Raw genomic sequence first — 17,475 nt, 5'->3', positions numbered from 1 at the left:
ACTATTCAACTAGTTACAGACCCGTGCGATGCACGGATCGAATGTTAATTTAGATTGAAAAGGAAAAAAAATAAAAAAATAAAGAGTGCAATATATTCTTGAATTACTATTCCTCCATATATGAAAAAGATTAATAAAAATCACTAAAAGCTAAGATAAGATGCATTTACATGCAACTTACACCAAAAACATGAGTTATAGAAGAATCGGACTTGTCATTGAACCCCACTTTCATAGCAAAACAAATGAGTGAAAAAAGACTCGAAGGAAAAGAGAAAAAAAATCATGTCGGCTTAGAGGATTCCGCTTTACTTATATATATATAAGATGTGGCATATTCCATGTCGGCTTGCACAATTTCCAAACAAAGTCATTTCTCATTGTTTCACTTTTCTTTCAAATCAAGAGGGAAAAAAAGGAAAGTAATGTAATGTAACAAGAATAAGTAACATCCAAATGCCAAACAGAGCCTAAGAAAATCCAAATGGTTGATTTCTTGTAGTCATTGATGTTAGAGTCCTTCTGGTTGCACCAAAAAATGAAAAACATAATGCTCTGTTTGGTTGCCGGGTTTTTTTTGTTCCCGGGAGTTATGTGGGAGAAAAAAATACCCTGGGAGATAGGTGGGAAAAAAAAAAGTCCTGGAAGTATGCTGGTAAAATAAAAATCCCATGTTTGGTTATGTGGGAGAAAAAAATACCTGGGAGATATGGTGGGAGAAAAAAAAACCTTTGTTTGGTTGCTTGAACTGTTGGGTAGAAAAAAATTCTTCTCAAGCTTATTTTTGGTTTCTGAGTTTATTTTGGTTCCTGGGGTTATCTTGGGATGGGATGAAAAGGCAATCATTACAAAAGTGGGATTAAAAAATTCACCCCACAAGTAATCATTACAAGAGTGGGATTAAAATAAACCTAGTGCTAAAAGGCAACCAAACATGGGATGGGACCAAAATTTAACTTACTCTCCCACAAAACTCCCAGGCACAAAAAAAACCCGGCAACCAAACAGAGCATAAAAGTAAAAGGACTCATTTCTTTTTAGTTTCCTATCATTAAACGGTTGCCATTTATTATCACTATTTGATTTTCCTCTCAAAGATATTGGATTCCACATTTCTTTAACGTAATTTGACGTCAGAAAGCGTCATTTAATTATAGGGACATGACAAATGCGCATCCATTTAACGTAATTTGACGTCAGAAAGCGTCAAAAGGAGGGTAACTACTTTATCGCTTTTTGACGTCAAATCATGTTAAGGGTGCTAATAATCCTAGAGGGGGTGCGAGCGAATTTGTCATCTCCCTAATTATATTATACGGGCATTTCCGAAATTTGGGCAAAGGTTTATAAACACTACATTGGAAAAGTAAAAAAAATAAATTTTTTTGATCCCGCCTCCAACTGGAAATTCAAAAAAATTCCCTCTGCCCGATTTGTCGGGAATATGGAAACATTTTCATCCCCGCTCGAGAGAACAGCGGCAAAAGCTCTTCTTCTTCTCTCCTCTTCCAAACCCCTCTCTCCTCCTTCTTACAGGTGAAATCTCTCTCTCTCTCTCTCTCTCTCTCTCTCTCTCTCTCTCTCTCTATTCATTCTGTATTTTTTTTTTGTTTGTGATTTCAGCTGCTTTAATGGTTTTTTTATTCAGGAATAAGTGCAAGGAAGATCAGCATCTAAGTGTCTACAGTTCCTGTTCTTCTTCTCTTACTAGCAATGATTCATCTGAAGAGATTCGACCAGATCCGCTAAGAATTCTCGCAATTGCTGCTTTGTACCTTGAGAAGAAGTTCAAGGTAATTTTTTAATTTCAGTTCTTTGTTTACAATCTGTAGATCTGAACTTCATCTTCAGATCTGAGTCATTTCATGAATGGATCTGTACAACTGTTTCAGATCTCTGTAAACATTGTCAGTATCTCAACAGATGCCAGAAAATTACTTTCTATTTACTATATGTATGTATGAGTTCGGATTATTCAATCTTAACTAAACAGATCCTCGTTTTAGCTTTTTGTGTACATTTACATTTGCTTTTCTTTTTTAGTTTTGCATGCACTACAGATCTCTGTTTAAAACTCCTCACTGATTGCGCATCTAATTTCGGCATTAACTTTGCCTACGATCTGTAGATCTGAGTAGTTATAGCTCTTTTAGTGAAATTACGTCTACTTTTCCATTTATCTTCTACGGAAATTAGAAAAAGTCTTTTGAAATCTCAACTGCGCCAATCTAATTTTTGAAACTCGAATCTTCTTTTAGAATTTCAACTTATCAGATCTGTTTTTGATTAATTTCTGAAGAAATTTAAGTACTTCTGTAGAAAAAATCTGTAATAATGACCAGATCAAGGTATCTCGTTTTGGAGTTTTGCATTAAGTACTGATCTCTGATGAAAACTAGATCTAATTTTGGCATAAAATCTACTTACGATCTGTAGATCTAATTTTGATTGATTTCTGAAGAAATTTAGTGAAATCTGTGTTAAGGATCAGATCTTGGTAGCTCATTTGAAGTTTCTTCTTTATTCTTCTAAATTTTTTTTTCCAGGTGGTGAGAAGGACGCGTTCCAAGATCTATCGCGCTTCACATAGTAGGAAGTTTATCTCCGGCTGGAGCTGGAAAGTAAGCCGTCCAGTGCCGGAAAAAGAAGAAAATTCAGTGATTTCGAGTACTTCGAGCTCGGTTTGCAGCGTGGTGAGCCGACGTCAGCTGAGAGTGATGAAGAAATCATCCACTCGTCGTGAGAATGTGTTTAGAGGTGGAAAAAGGGAAGGCTGGACCTATTCGGCTCGGCTACGGAGCCGAGCCGAAGCTATCTTGGAATTTCTTTCAGGTTGTTGGGCTTCGGAGGTTAGGATTCGAGAAGCATTTGGCAATAGCCCTGACACTAGCAAAGCTTTGAGAATGTGAGTCAAATCTCTCTCTCTCTCTCTACTTACTACCGTGGAAAGTTTAAAAAGATGTCTCACTCTCTGACCTTTAACGAAAAGAAAGGAACTCCAACTGAATATAACAGCAAAAAGTAGGAGAATCTACACACGTAAATGGCCTTCACCTTCATAAATGTATCACCAATCCCCTCAGTTGATGGTGGCACTCTACGTTTTATTAAGCAACTTACTGATTATTTATTTATAGCCCTTTTGAAAGGGAAATGAATAATGATACTTTTGTCCCTTGACCCCTGTAGTCTAAAAGAGTAGTCGTAAATGTGGTTTTAAATTTCGACCAAAATCCAAAATTTCTGTCGAGACCGAAATCGAAATCGGGTACACCCGAAACGTTGCAAAATTTCTTCCGAAATTTAAGGAATTTCACCCAAAAAACTAGATTTTGTTCATTATTCAATGTTAAAATATTATTTTAATTGATTTCATCGGATTTTGGCCGAAATTTCGATATAGGTGAGGACCGAAACTAATTCTGAAACCGAAATTTGAAACCATGGTCATAAATACACTAGAGAGGGCTGTCCCAATTAATAAGGGGGGCGAATATATCATTTCCCTTGATTTTTTATTTTTTCGCAAAATATCTCATTTCCCTTTTGAAATTGTAACAAATTGTAACAACTAATTATAGAAGCAAAAAACTTAAGAGAGGAGTGTTATTATTAAAAAATGGGAGTGCAATTGCGAGTAATCGAAATATGCGGCAGTTCGTTCAACTCGAACAAAATCTAGGGTGGGCCCCATGTTTCAGGGTTTGAGTTGAAGCCTTTTCAATTTTAAAGCTGTTAAATGACATTAATACGTGACAAGTCATTCGTCTTTTATGCAACGTACTCCAACTTTGCCCCTAGCTTTTGTCAAAATAACGAAACGTATTAGAGACAAGCCCATGCAGGAGGTTTTTTTTTTAATGCAACTCTCCTTTGAAATTGATGTGAAAAAATGATTCAGTTTACTCGTAAATCAAGTCATTTTCTTAATCTAATTCATTATCATTTATATAGGGAAATGATACCCCGCTCTCTCCTAATGTTTTCTGTGAGAATGGTTCACTGCTTGAGGATAAATTCACCCCTTTAACATTTTTCTTTGCTTTTAAAACTTAATGAATAACGGGGTTGGTGTGGGTGTGGGAGGGGGATATCATTTCCCTTTATATATTCTAACAATTGTAAATTAATTTCCAGGCTGCTGAAATTAGAAGAAGTCAAGCGGTCGGGTGCAGGCGGCCGCGTAGATCCCTTCCTTTATTCGGTAATCCACATTTGATCCCGCTTTTGCTTTTATTTAAAAAAGAAATCGAATTTCAACAAAATATTAAGGTAGATGATTTTCCCGCCCCCTATAGGATAATGCGCCCCCCCCCCTTTAACGTGAATTGTGGGCAGACTTTTAACACTTTTTGGCGTTGGATCGTGTTAAAAGGAGGGCGCATTATCCTACTGGGATGCGGGTGCGAAAAAATCATCGCCCAATATTAAAAAGGAATAATTTAAAATCACACCCTTTTCTCAATGCTATTATTTTATACTCAGTATTATATATGCTGTATATATATATTTTATACTCAGATATTTGATATTTCTTCAAAACTGTAGCTAAGAGACGAAAAGAAGCAGACCAGCCGTCGTTTTTATTCGTTTTTTACCTCTCGTCCTTCTTTCCGTCAGCAAGAGAGTAGCAGATCCTCCCATATTTTCAGGTTTTGTTAAGACAGCATACAACAGCTTGATCATGAACCCTCTTTTACACTGTTTTCAAATTAAAACCAGGATTCTAAAATCTGCATATCCAAACGGCCCCTAAATTGATTAAAAGTTTGTCCGGGTTATATGGAAATCATTTTGATCATTGAAACACCAAATAAATTATTTGAAATTCCAACAGGGGCCACTTGATACGTTGGGATTGTTGAAACATGTACGCACCCAATTGAGTTCGGATTATTTTTCACAAAATCTAACAATTCATAGAATAGATATATCACAAAGATATCCATCCAATTGAACTCTGGTTGTTTTTTATTTGATCTAGGTGCATTTTACGTGAAGTTGAAATTTTCTTAAAATTAGCAAAAAACCTGAAAAAATAATAGTCAATATTTTCATCAGGCGACTGATATTGGCACTACCATATTTTAGTACTTGCTGAAACCCAGTTTGTCTTTTCTGTTACAATTAGCTTCTAAGTCCTTTTTTTGAGGTTGCAAGCCAAGATGAGATTAAACCCATAAAGAATCTGTCCTCTAGATTGTGGGACCCACCCCAAAGTTAGTTCTTTGGATGAGATGCAGTTGAAAAGTGGACTTCTTTTGTGTGAGAATTGCTATATTAGAAATAATTGTTGGGTTGGTGCTATCAAGAATGGAATCAAAGTCTCTAGGACTCCATCTCCATTGTTGAGATGTCCTATTCCACTTTTACTTTTCATCGTGTACATGAACATAATTCTTAATGGCATGGACATATCCTCCTTGTAAATAGTAGAAATAAAGTACCTGGCTGGTAAATGTCTTACCATCCTTGGCTGCAATTCCTAAACGAAGAAGTTCTAGAGGAAAATAATTGCATAGATTACTAGGGAAAACTACAATTGTTGGGATTTTGAGTTGTGGATTCCAATCCTCTAGGTAAATATTAAATAGGGTCGGTTCCAGTTATCTTTTTCATGCTTAAAAAATGAGTTCTCCATCCAATTCTTGTTCATCACCCAACGGTGAATATTTGCAGCTCAAAATGGAGGTCTTAGATTTATGAGTTTACTACTCAAATTATACTTATTAAGTTGTGATCTTAGTTATGGAACTTGAATACAATGTAGAACATATATAGTGATCAAGCGGATTCTTTTTAGTGAATATATCCACATAAATCCACATGAAATGACCCATATGATGTGATCTTAATCTGATGTTACAAAGATGCCTTGCCATTAAGATTAATGCAAAACAATTTGTTTTTGTTTCGAGCGTTCGTTTGCGAGCTTTCTAAAAGCATTTCTTTTTTGACCGAATGCATTCTTTTACCAAAAAAAAAAAAAAAACAGAGATAAAAATACATTTAATTACTTTAAGGGCATATTTGGCAACCTTGAAAGGCGTTTACTCTACGCGAGATACGTAGGGAGGGCTGGTGAGAGATAGATTTGAGAGGACCCCAAGGAGAGTGTGTGATTGGTTTGGTAAGCAAAGGAAAAATAATCTCAAACACAGGACGTGGTGAGTGCTTTGATACCAAATGTTGGGTACCTAACCAATACGCCAAAAGCTCCAGAGCTGATCAAACGTATTAGGCTAGGCCTTTTTAACCTGTCCCATACCAGGCTGGGTCCCACCTAGTCTCATACCTAGGCAGGCCCCACTCAGGACCGTATCATTATTGTTACGAACCCAAATTGGTTCACAACAAGATTGATCTTCTAAGAGTGAATATGAGCCTCTCCTGACCCATTTCGAGGGAAACGTTTGTCCTCCTTTGTGTGCAAAAACACAATTTCGAGTTTGAAATTCTTCATTCCCTTAAAAAAGACTACTTTCATGTTATTTATAGAAGACTCGCTTGATCACTTCCTCTAAAACTCCTACCCAAACCAATCTAGATAACCCTTATCTCTAAGAGTCTAATCCATACCAAACAACTAGAGAGAAAACTCCAAAAAATATAAAATAATTTATTCTACCTTAGATGGGACCCATCTAGGCACGCAACATTCCACCCGCCTTGAATTCACCCTTATCCTCAAGGTTGGGGGTGAAAAATGAAATCTTTTTTTGGACTTTCTCTCTCTCTCTCTCTCTCTCTCTCTCTCTCTCTCTCTCTCTCTCTCTCTCTCTCTCTCTCTCTCTGCATCTTGCGAATAGTCACAATTTCATATGTCATCATCATGGGTAGAGACAGTTCTATTTTCATACTGATCTCATCATTAGGGGTGTAAATGGATATTCGGAAATTCGATTACCGTCCGCATCCGAATCCGTTTAAAGTGGATATTATCCGAATCCGTTTCAAGCGGATATTATCCGAATCCGTTTATGAGATATCCGGCTCTTAGCGGATGCGAATCTGGTAAATGGTATATCCGATCCGTTTAACATCCGAATCCGAGAAGTAAATCCTTTTTATTTATTATTAATAATATTATTAATATTTATTTTTAGTAATGCCCACTATCTTTTGTTTCTAAAAGAAAAGTGAATTTTCTTTTTAGAAGAAAAAAAAACAAAACAAAAAGTGTTTTGGGTAGGAAATGAAGTAATCTCTCATTTTAAGGGAATTCTTGGAGTTTGACATGGCTTCTTTATGAAGCAACAAATGTGGGTTGTAGGATGAAAGAGACAAATGGATGATGGTGATTGAAAGAAGATAGCATAGCTTCTAGAGAATTCTAAAGCAAAAAGCCCATCTATGTCATTAATGGTAAATGGACGGCTCAGATTAATTTTCCAACTTAGGGTTATAAAAAAACCCAAAATGCAATTAAAATAGGGGACTTCTAAGGTTTGCAAAGAGAAGCAAGCAAGAGAGAGGAGAAAGGAGGAGGCTGAGACACCTCTTCGGCATTCCTTGGTGCCTCCAACCCCACTAAAATCCACCGCCGCCCCTCTCCACCTTTTCACAGCCACCTCCATCACCGCTAATCACCTCAATCTCTAACCCAATCCCCATCTCCATCCCCATTTCTCTTCATCTTCCACCATCAGCACTCTCACTTCTCTTGTTCAAAATAGCCCAAACCCATTCCATCATATAAGGACACTCCAAAGATCAATGACTACTACCAACACCATCATCCATCCCCATCACCTCTCTTTCTCTCTGACTTTGTTTTAAAAGGAAGAAGAGGATCTCATATATTTTAGGGTTTAAGAGTTAATTTTGTGAAGAGAATGTAGAGGTCTAGTTTTAGGGTTTGGAAAATTCATTCGAGGAGTAAGAAGGAGAAAAAAGATAAAGTGCTACAATAAAATGTTCGAATTTACCGGATAAACGGATACGGATAATATCCGAATTCGAACAATATCTGGCGGATACGAATTCGGTAACAGATATTAAATATCCGTCAAATCCGAATCCGAATTCCGATAGTGTATACTGTAATCGAATTCGGATATAGCAATATCCGCTCCGAATTCGATCCGTTTACACCCCTAGTCATCATGATGTTCATCAAAGTTCCTTCTATGTGTTTTTTTGGAATGATTGGGATGTCGATGCACGGATGGTTGTGGGTGGAGAGATCTTCTTGATGACGTTGGACAGGTAGAGAGGAATGACAGAATTTTCAACGACGACATTTTCGAAATCGACATCGCTGAAAATCATCGATGGCTTTCTTTTGTGGCTTTTTCTTTATCTTCAATCTATTTTTTTTTTTCTTCTTTTCTCCAATTTTTCCTTTTCTTTTTTTCTTTTTTTCCATACAAGCCTTCTCGATCCTGCTCCGGTTGAACTTTTCATTCAACTTCTTCAAACATGTGGGCTCTTCTATTTTCATGCCATGCGAAAATGCCATCTTATTATACTTGACATTCATAGAAGCTAGATGCCTTTTTATCTCCCTCATTGTCTCATCTAATTGATTCATTTTTCTTCAATTTTACTCAACATATGACCAGCTCGACTTGCTCTGATACCAATTGCTACGAACCCAAATTGATCCATAGTGTGATTGATCTTCTTAAAGGAAGATTAGCCTCTTGACCCACTTCGAGGGAAGGGAAAGTCCTCTTTTGTGCTAAAAAAACAGAGTTCTTACTTTGAAATTCTCCATTCCCTTGAAAAAAAAATACTCACATGTTATTTATAGAAAACCCACTTGAGCACTTCTTAAACTCCTACTCAAGCAAATCTAGATAACCCTTATCTCTAAGACTCATCCATATCAAACAACTAGAGAGAAAATTCCGCAAAATATAACGTATTTTATTCTACACCACGTAACATAGACATAGATGAACAACCACATGCACTAGCATCAATGAACAGAGCGCAACGGTTCTGCTTCCTAACCATTTAACGAACCATGATTGTGTTAAATTCCATGATCTGCATCCGTATACTAAGGTACATAAGATTCATTAGGAAGATCCATGGCCTCCAGCTTCAGTATATATTATCCAAATATGTGATACGGACAACGTGGTCCCTATATTTAGATCTAGGCAGCCTAAATTCAGGAAAGTTTTTAACAGTTCCCATAAGAAGCACAAGAGGGCTATTTCATGGATTCAAGGTGGAGATCGGATGAAGGAATGGCCAAAACTTGAATAACACATTTTTTAAGCAAATACAATTTATTTTAACACTGTAGAAAAACAGACAAAATTCTCAAAGTGAGAATTGAAAACATGGATGAATATGTTAATGAGTAAAAATGCACCATTTAAGACTAACGCTTGAGTGACAAACTCCAATTACATTGCAACGCCATACAATATTAACAGAACTCGAGAAATAGTTTATGATGAAGTCCAAATCAGCATACCAAATGAACCTCCAATAAGGCCAAAATTATTTTATTGACGGTGTTGGTGGAATCATGTGTGCGCGCTTGGGGGTAGAATCTTTTACTTAAGATGCATCTCCTGTTGGGGCTCTTGCAATTTCTGGACCTTTTTAGTTTAGAATATAGATTATTATCTACTTTATGCTTTTTATTTCTTACCCGGGGGCGGGGGGAGTTCGTAATATAAATCATGGGGGAACCAATTTGAAGATTCTTGGGTTGGAATGTAATGTATTTAAGGCCTTTTTTGGATTGCAGAAATTTTGTGGAAAAGTTTGGAAAGAAAAATTATCTCTAAAATTTCTGTTTTTTTTTTTTTTTTACCCTCAAAAAATGATAACTTGAACCAACCCGATGGAACTTTTAATTGAAGGGCTTTCATTTTATTATAATATCCCTCTTAATTAACCATAATTAGGCCAGGCAAAATTGGCCGAACAGGGCCGAAACCGAACCGAAAATTCGGTTTCGGTTTGGGTAAATCAAACCGATTCAAATTTCGGTTCGATAGAACCAAACCGATGTTCAATTCAGTTCAGATCGGTTTCAGTTTGAACCCTTGCCGAACCGAAACACTAAAGTATCAAAACATAGTGATGGGGGTGGCATTTGAAAATTGAAGGGGTTCCTATTTCATTCAGTTCTCTACACATACTACACACTTGTTAAGGTGAGCACATCATTTTACAACCATAGTATGGGAGGCCTCACATTTTACATGTCATGTTTTCTATATGGTAGGGGCCTAATAGGCTAATATAAACCCATGTGTATGATGGGACCCATCATTTTATACCCATCACTTCAGTGGGCTCACCATTTCCCCCCAAACCCATGTTTTCATAATCCATTAATAGGGTGGGCCCACCGTTTTCACCTCAATGGAAAGGGGCCAATTATTTTAAACCCGATAGAAACTGAAAGAAACCGAATAGCTAATCCTGCTAAATTCCCCTACGATTCTCTTAGTAGGAACAATCTTCAGACTATAACATATTGTAGAAATTTTGAATTAGACTTTGGAGGGGTGCGCCAGGCCCGTGCAGTAGTGCAACGCATGGGCGACGCATAAGGGCCCCCAATAGCAAGCTACTGGTGGTGGACCCTACCCCAAAAAAAATTAGATTAATATCATGTGACCCGATGGGCCACGTATCAGATATTAAACTGATAAGAACAGATACTACACTTGATCTTAGCCAAAAGGCCGAGAAAGGTATGCTTTCATAATTCTCAACCCGTTCCTTTTATAGACACCTTTTTCCACTACATTTCTGCTTCTTTTCCGATGTGGGACTAAACCTGTAGTGGGAAATACTATATCAGGCTGTGGTATAAAACTACAACGGTAAATGGAAAATTAGGCTATCAGGATCAAACCTATGTGACATTTTTTGGGCCCATTTGTTTGATGGGATGTGATCTGATCCGTTGATCTTATTGGCAACCACAAGTCTGTCCAGTTGCCATAACGAATACCCTTATTGGATGATCATACATCCATGATTAATTAAGGGAAGTGATATTTACGCCCCTTTTGGTCACTGGGCGCCACCCGGCGCCAGTGTATCAACGACTAAACGGGGGGCAAATGTACCTGATGTCAGAAAAATCCAGTGGGTTTGATTGTCTGTGTATACATGAGGACACCCGAAAAATGCAGTGGAGCCCCACAATAATTGATGATCCCAACCATTCATTTGTTTGGCCCAACTTAAATTGGCCGCTGAACCAATAGTTGTCTCAATATGATGATCATAACCCTTAGAAATTTAATATAGATGGCATAATATAACTTCTACCAATCAAAGGGTTGTGGGTCATCATAAAAAAAGACTGATCAATCTTTCCGAAGTGAGAGAAGGACTTCGTGTCGCGGCTGCTCCACTCTGTTGCGGTCTCTTGAATTGAACTTCGTTGCCCTTGATAATAAACCGGATCGAGCCCGGGATCTTCTTGGAAATGGGAAGATCTAGGATAGGTGGCCAACCTCCTGGAGAAGGTTTCGGTATAGCTCCTTGTAAAGCAATCCCGATAGGTGGCCATGCATGTTAAAACTCTTATGCTCTGTTTGGTTGCCTTTTAGCACTAGGTTTATTTTAATACCACTCTTGTAATGATTACTTGTGGGGTGGATTTTTTAATCCCACTTTTGTAATGATTGCCTTTTCATCCCATCCCAAGATAACTCCAGGAACAAAAATAAACTCAGGAACCAAAAATAAGCTTGAGAAGAATTTTTTTCTACCCAACAGTTCAAGCAACCAAACAAAGGTGTTTTTTTTTTCCCACCATATCTCCCAGGGTATTTTTTTTTCCCACCATATCTCCCAGGGTATTTTTTTTCTCCCACATAACTAAACATGGGATTTTTATTTTACCAGGATACTTCCAGGACTTTTTTTTTTCCCACCTATCTCCCAGGGTATTTTTTTCTCCCACATAACTCCCAGGAACAAAAAAACCCTGGCAACCATACAGAGCTTTAGTGGTTAAGATCATACTACGATCTGCTTAAGTTGCTGCCCATCACATGATAAGGACCTTTCATCTGGTAGGCCCCATGAAATCTTAACCAAGAGCCCACCCCTCAACAGAATACTTGGCACATCTTGGGTTAAGGTAGCACCAAACCAATGGAAGTGATCCACAGCAGATTGTTGAAGAATCCAAAATTCTCAATAATTGGATGATTCAAGCTGTACATTTCAAGATGATCATTGCATGACTGTAGGCCTGCTTGTCACATAGATGTCTAACATAACTCCGGCCAGCATGGGACCATGACCAAGGGGTCCCCTCATGATCATGTTCAACGGTCTCGATTTCACATAGATGTCCCAATGTTTGATCTTAGAGTTGATTGTGGTCATTGATCCCGATAGCAGTGTCAGGCGAAGTCTTGAGGTTGTTTTAGCGTGAGATTTTATATGGTTTCAGCATGTGCTTCACGTATTTTTAAGAAGTACCATGGGCCCACTTTATAAGGATCCAAGCCATTCAGTTGTTGGGCCCAACATAAAAAAACCTGATGATCTCATTGAAAACAATCATTAGAGCAATGATAGAATAGAGGGCGCCTTTGCAAAAACCAGCTTCAAGGGCACCCCATTGGTCACTTTCATCAATGTGCATTTATGATGCTGCCGGAAAAAGTGGATTGCGCACAATAAACGGAAAAGGCTTTGACTTTGTTGAAACTGACTAATGGGGGCACTCTTGAAGCTGGTTTTTGCAAGGGATCCCTTCATTCCTTCAATTATATATTAATCTACTTGATAATAATTTGGCATGTAATTTACGAGATATTTAAGGGGTCGGGTTTTGGGTTTTCTTTTTCATTAAACCGGACCCGACCGAGGTTAGGTCGGGCTTTTCAATGTAACCCGACCCGACCCGACCCATCCCAAGACCCATGATTTCTAAACCCAATTTCAGGTCAGGTAAAACCCAACCCAACCCAAGTTGCAACCTTAAATGTAATCATGACTAAGATCTATATTAATAACCAATATAGAAGAAGCAAACAAAATCCTAACTGTTGATTGTGCTTAAGACCAAGATGATGTAATGAAAAAAGTCTTAACCGTTGATCTCTTGCTGATATAGGTTGTGGGGATGGGATCCATATGATTCCTACGCTAACCAAGAAGAGCATCTAGATGGTATGGATTATTATTAAGACGATGGATATGGTAAATTAAGACTCGAGATTAAAACATAGCGCAAAAACTTAACAGTAGATTGGCAAGGGCCGCGCGAACGCGTACCCTCTCTAACACAAATTATGACGTCCACTCTCCCACTTGGGGAGATGGTAGGACAGCTCTCCTCCAGAGTGCAATGGAAGCAGCTGTCCTAGGCAATCGGCCTTCTTGATCACCGATAGACCCCGTCCAGGTAAGTATGCTTCACTATTCTTCTCACCTCTCTTTTGTACACACCTACTTCTCTTCTATTTATCTCCAAATCCGATGTGGGACTATGTTCACAACTCCCTATTACTGCCCCTTCTAAATTGATGTGAGATATACCTGTACAGCCTGGGAAGGGAAATGACCACCCCTTTTAGTGTAAATGAGTAGTCTTAAATACACTCGAGGGGGCTGGCCCCGGAAGAAAGGGGGCGAATATATCACTTAAAAACACCTTACAAGTGCCCATCACAAGATCGGGACCATTCATCTAGAAGGCCCCATTAAATCTTAGCCAATAGCCCACCCCTCTACAAAACACTTGGCAGATGTGGATTTACGTAGCACCACACCAATGGATGCCTTGTAGGTAATCCATCGAATGCAATTGAGAGAGAGAGAGAGATGGAGCATACTTACTTGGACACTCAGATGGACGGTTCGACTTTAAATGGATTGTGGCCGAAAGACAAGAAGTGCGATCCGAAGAACACTCTGAAACCAATCTGACTGATAAGAATTTGAATAGATCATGACTAAGACATAGGGGTTTCTGATCCGAAGACTCCGTTCGAAGGGCTGGAGATAAGTGTGGAAAGGAGGTCAATACTTCAATTTGGATGATGGTAGTTTAGATTATGCAAGCTTAAGCTTGGTCCTTATGAAGGACAGTCTCTTTATGTGGAGTGATCAGATTTCAAAAAAGCTATATATGATATGGGTTCTCATGAACTTATAAATGTTTCTATAATCACTCCACTTATGATTTGAAAAAAAGCTATATATGATGAGGAAAAGGATTGTACGCTCGACCGCACCTAAAGTTAGGTACGGTAGAGTGCCAAATCACATGGGTCCCCCATTTTTGGTGGGCATCTAAACTATTCATTTGCAAGGCCCCATCATAGATATGGTGCATACCAAAAATCAGCTCCATAGGATCATCCTAACCCATCCATTTGTGGAGGCCAAAATGGACAGACAGTGTTTGTCCACAAATCTGCCCATTTTGGCCTCCAGTTTTGGAGAGGTTATGATGATTCAATGGTGCTGATTTTTGGTATGCACCCTATCTATGATGGGGCCTTGCAAATGAATGGTTTAGATGCCCACCAAAAATGGGGGACCCATGTGATTTGGCACTCTACTGTACCTAACTTTAGGTATGGTCGAGCATACAATCCTTTTCCTCATATATGACATGGGTTCTCATGAACTTATAAATGTTTCTATAATTGCTTCATTTATGATTTGAAAGCTTACTCTAAGAGTATTTGTTTTAACATCTTGGCAACTTGGGCTAGGTTCACCGTTGATAAAGACATTCGAACAACAGTTGATCTCCCATCCATGAGTTTCATTTTGGAATCAGTGTCAAACGTTCTAACGTATTAGATATGGAAAGAACTCCTTAATTTCCTTTACTCGGCAAGCTGAGAAGATGCTCAATATTGCAACCCTTTAGGCCCTGTTTTGATTGCAAGAAAAACATTTCTAATGGAAATATTTCTTGGTGAATTTTCTTCTTTCTATAATTTAAAAGGAAATGATTTGATTATGGTTAATTTAGAGGAATACTATCATAGCTTGAAGGTCCTCTAAGTAAATATTAAATAGGGCTGGTTCCAGTTATCTTTTTTGTGTTTAAAAATGTAGGAAATTTTAGAAATATTTTTCCTTATAGAACTTTTTCAGAAAATTCTTGCAATCCAAACAAGGACTTAGGGTCGATGTCTCACTCAGCACCGAGAATAGATGTGATCCTCTACTTCTTTATGTGGCCTCTTCATAGATGAGTGGGGCTGTCAATGGAACCAGACAGGTCGATGGACCATCCAAATCTGAATTTAAATGGACAAAGATCTAGACACATTACGAGGATCCATGAATATGATTCGGATCCTTATTATAGGATTCAAAATTATTTGCGATCGGATCCAGACAACTAACAGCCCATGGGAGTGTCCTAAATCGAATTTTATCATTCTATTTTACAAAAATACCTTCTAATTTATTTTATGGTTGACATCCTCTTCAATGTCTCCTTTCTCTTGGTTCAATTCTACATAAGGAAGGAGAAATTGAAGAGGATGTTAACCATAGAATAAGAGCAAGTTGTTGAAGTGGAAGCTTGCCTCAGGAGTTCTATGCGACCATAAAATCCCTACCAAGTTGAAGGGACAGTCTTATAAGACAGTTGTGAGGCCAACCATGTTGTACGACTCAGAATGTTGGGCCACCAAGAAGCAGCATGTGCATAAGATGAGCGTAGCGGAGATGCGAATGCTTAGATGGATGTGCGGCCACACAAGGTTAGATAGAATTAAAAATGAAGACATTCGTAAAAAGGTGGGAGTGGCACCAATTGAGGAGAAGATGAGAGAGCACCGCTTAAGATGGTTCGGACATATCCAACGTAGGCCTTTGGATGCTCCAGTGAGAAGAGACGACTCGTGCCAAGTTGATGAAGTAAAAAGAGGTAGAAGCAGTATGGAAAGGTTTGATAGCTAGGAACATAATAGAGAACATGACCTATGATAGGATAGAATGGAAGAAAATGATCCACGTAGAAAAACCCAACTAACGCCAGGAGTAGAGTCGGGTAGATTCCTTTCACCTTCTTCATGAATTTTTTTCTAAATGATTCATTTAGCCGCTTTGTTGAGTTGAGTTGACCTTCTAATTTATTTTATAAATTTAAGTATTATTTCATGGGTATTTGGTGGAGGCGAACTTGCGGATCACCTTTGCATATCATTCAATTGGTGGGGCCGAATATCATCTTAAGGAAATTGACAATGTAACACGCCTTGAAGCATTGTTTTCTTCTGCCTCTCGACCAAGGTTCATTATCCCCAACATATTTTCTCGAACACATAACACATGTTTGTGCAAGGAAGTACATTCCTAGTCACATTTTTTTGGTTCATAATTTCTATCCCAACTAATTGCTACAGCTTGAGAACCAACAACCATCAATGAGTAGCATGGTAGTTGCTAAGAGGAGCACAACGCAAAAACAAATGTTCTACAGAAAGATCATTGGCAATCAAAGCAATTGAGTATTATTCAAGGAACCCGGTAATATGCTAAAGTTTGTGACCAGTACCTCCTCATTACTTTGAGTCTCATTCTGGATGACCGCAGTCATGCTGTCTGATTTCCAATTGGCAACCAAACAAGGAATCAGCATTCATCGGCATTTGAAATTCCAATGAATGCCGAGCATTTGTGCAACCAAAAAGGGCCAAGAGAAAAATGTAAAAGAGAGAAGTGAGAGGAAAGAAAGAAACACAAAAAATACCAAAAAAGGATTTTTGTGTGGTGTTCTTCTAGGGTTTGCTTTTGGGGAAAAAGAAACTAATAGGGTTTGGAACCTTAATTCGTTGAAGATTTGAAGTCTTTGCTGGGGGCAAGTAAGAAGGAAAAAGAAGAAGCTAAAACCTAGGGTTTTGAAAGAGTTCTCAAAGAGGAAGGTGAAGATCTCTCACGCTCGGATTTTAGAGGCGAGAAAGAATTCTCTTGAAAGGGGTTTTTGAAGTAAACCTGTATTTTCTCCAAGATGTCACTATTTTTTCTTTGAATGTTGAAGAATTTTATTAAAGAAAACTAAAATAACAAGGGGAAACCCCACCGATTGAGATGACCAAAGAAGAACAAAACAATATCAAACCACCCCAATGATACAACAAGAGGAGGAAGGAAATCAAATACTTTCAACTCCAACATTGAGCACCCTTCCCTAGCTAACAAATCGGCCTCAGAATTTGCCGACCTCCTAATATGGTGAAATGATATAGCGAGACCCATCACTCAGTCCGATATTTCATCCAACCACTTAATCACATTTGAAGAATGACCCTCTGCTAGATTGCTATAACATCATTTAACCACCATTGAGCCAACATCAATATTCCGTTGTACGCCGCCCGCATCTCCGCTTCATTTGAATCGGCTACCCCAATAGGACCCAAAAATGTCCAGAGTATTCCAATCTTCATCTCTAAGATAAGTTTGTTGTCAGATGGTTGCTGGGACATTCTTGTAGACATGGTTTTAAATTTCAGTTTTGGCTAAAATTTCGGAGTTATCCAAAACCGAAATTTT

The 17,475-nt window shown here is 38.3% G+C and overlaps 1 protein-coding gene and 2 non-coding genes across 3 annotated transcripts; 1 reads left to right on the top strand and 2 right to left on the bottom strand.

Annotated features, from left to right (window-relative positions):
* The first annotated feature begins 1,444 nt into the window (after window positions 1-1,444).
* Window positions 1,445-16,430, top strand: LOC143852337 (uncharacterized). Its single transcript, XM_077361724.1, has 5 exons — window positions 1,445-1,536; window positions 1,649-1,793; window positions 2,547-2,905; window positions 4,138-4,204; window positions 16,326-16,430. Exons 1-5 carry the CDS (start codon window positions 1,445-1,447, stop codon window positions 16,428-16,430), a joined length of 768 nt encoding a protein of 255 aa, XP_077217839.1.
* Window positions 10,477-10,674, bottom strand: LOC143853638 (U2 spliceosomal RNA). Its single transcript, XR_013237253.1, has one exon. It is a non-coding gene; the product is annotated as a U2 spliceosomal RNA (small nuclear RNA).
* On the bottom strand, window positions 13,203-13,362 carry LOC143853631 (U1 spliceosomal RNA). The gene has a single exon (XR_013237246.1). It is a non-coding gene; the product is annotated as a U1 spliceosomal RNA (small nuclear RNA).
* Window positions 16,431-17,475: the final 1,045 nt, after the last annotated feature.

The sequence above is a fragment of the Tasmannia lanceolata genome, unplaced genomic scaffold (genome assembly GCF_043159265.1).
Source record: "Tasmannia lanceolata isolate RefF3 unplaced genomic scaffold, GAP_Taslan_0.1 ptg000019l, whole genome shotgun sequence".
Lineage (NCBI taxonomy): Eukaryota > Viridiplantae > Streptophyta > Magnoliopsida > Canellales > Winteraceae > Tasmannia > Tasmannia lanceolata.
The sequence above is the reverse complement of the archived record's forward strand: the minus strand, read 5'-3'. Positions and strand labels throughout refer to the sequence as shown.

What these genes read in the sequence shown, in the direction of transcription:
- LOC143852337 (XM_077361724.1), top strand. Translation starts at nt 1,445, where the DNA reads ATGGAAACATTTTCATCCCCGCTCGAGAGAACAGCGGCAAAAGCTCTT. An exon ending in CTCTCTCCTCCTTCTTACAG is followed by an intron (nt 1,537 to 1,648) that starts GTGAAATCTCTC and finishes TTTTTTATTCAG; the next exon opens with GAATAAGTGCAAGGAAGATC. An exon ending in ACCTTGAGAAGAAGTTCAAG is followed by an intron (nt 1,794 to 2,546) that starts GTAATTTTTTAA and finishes TTTTTTTTCCAG; the next exon opens with GTGGTGAGAAGGACGCGTTC.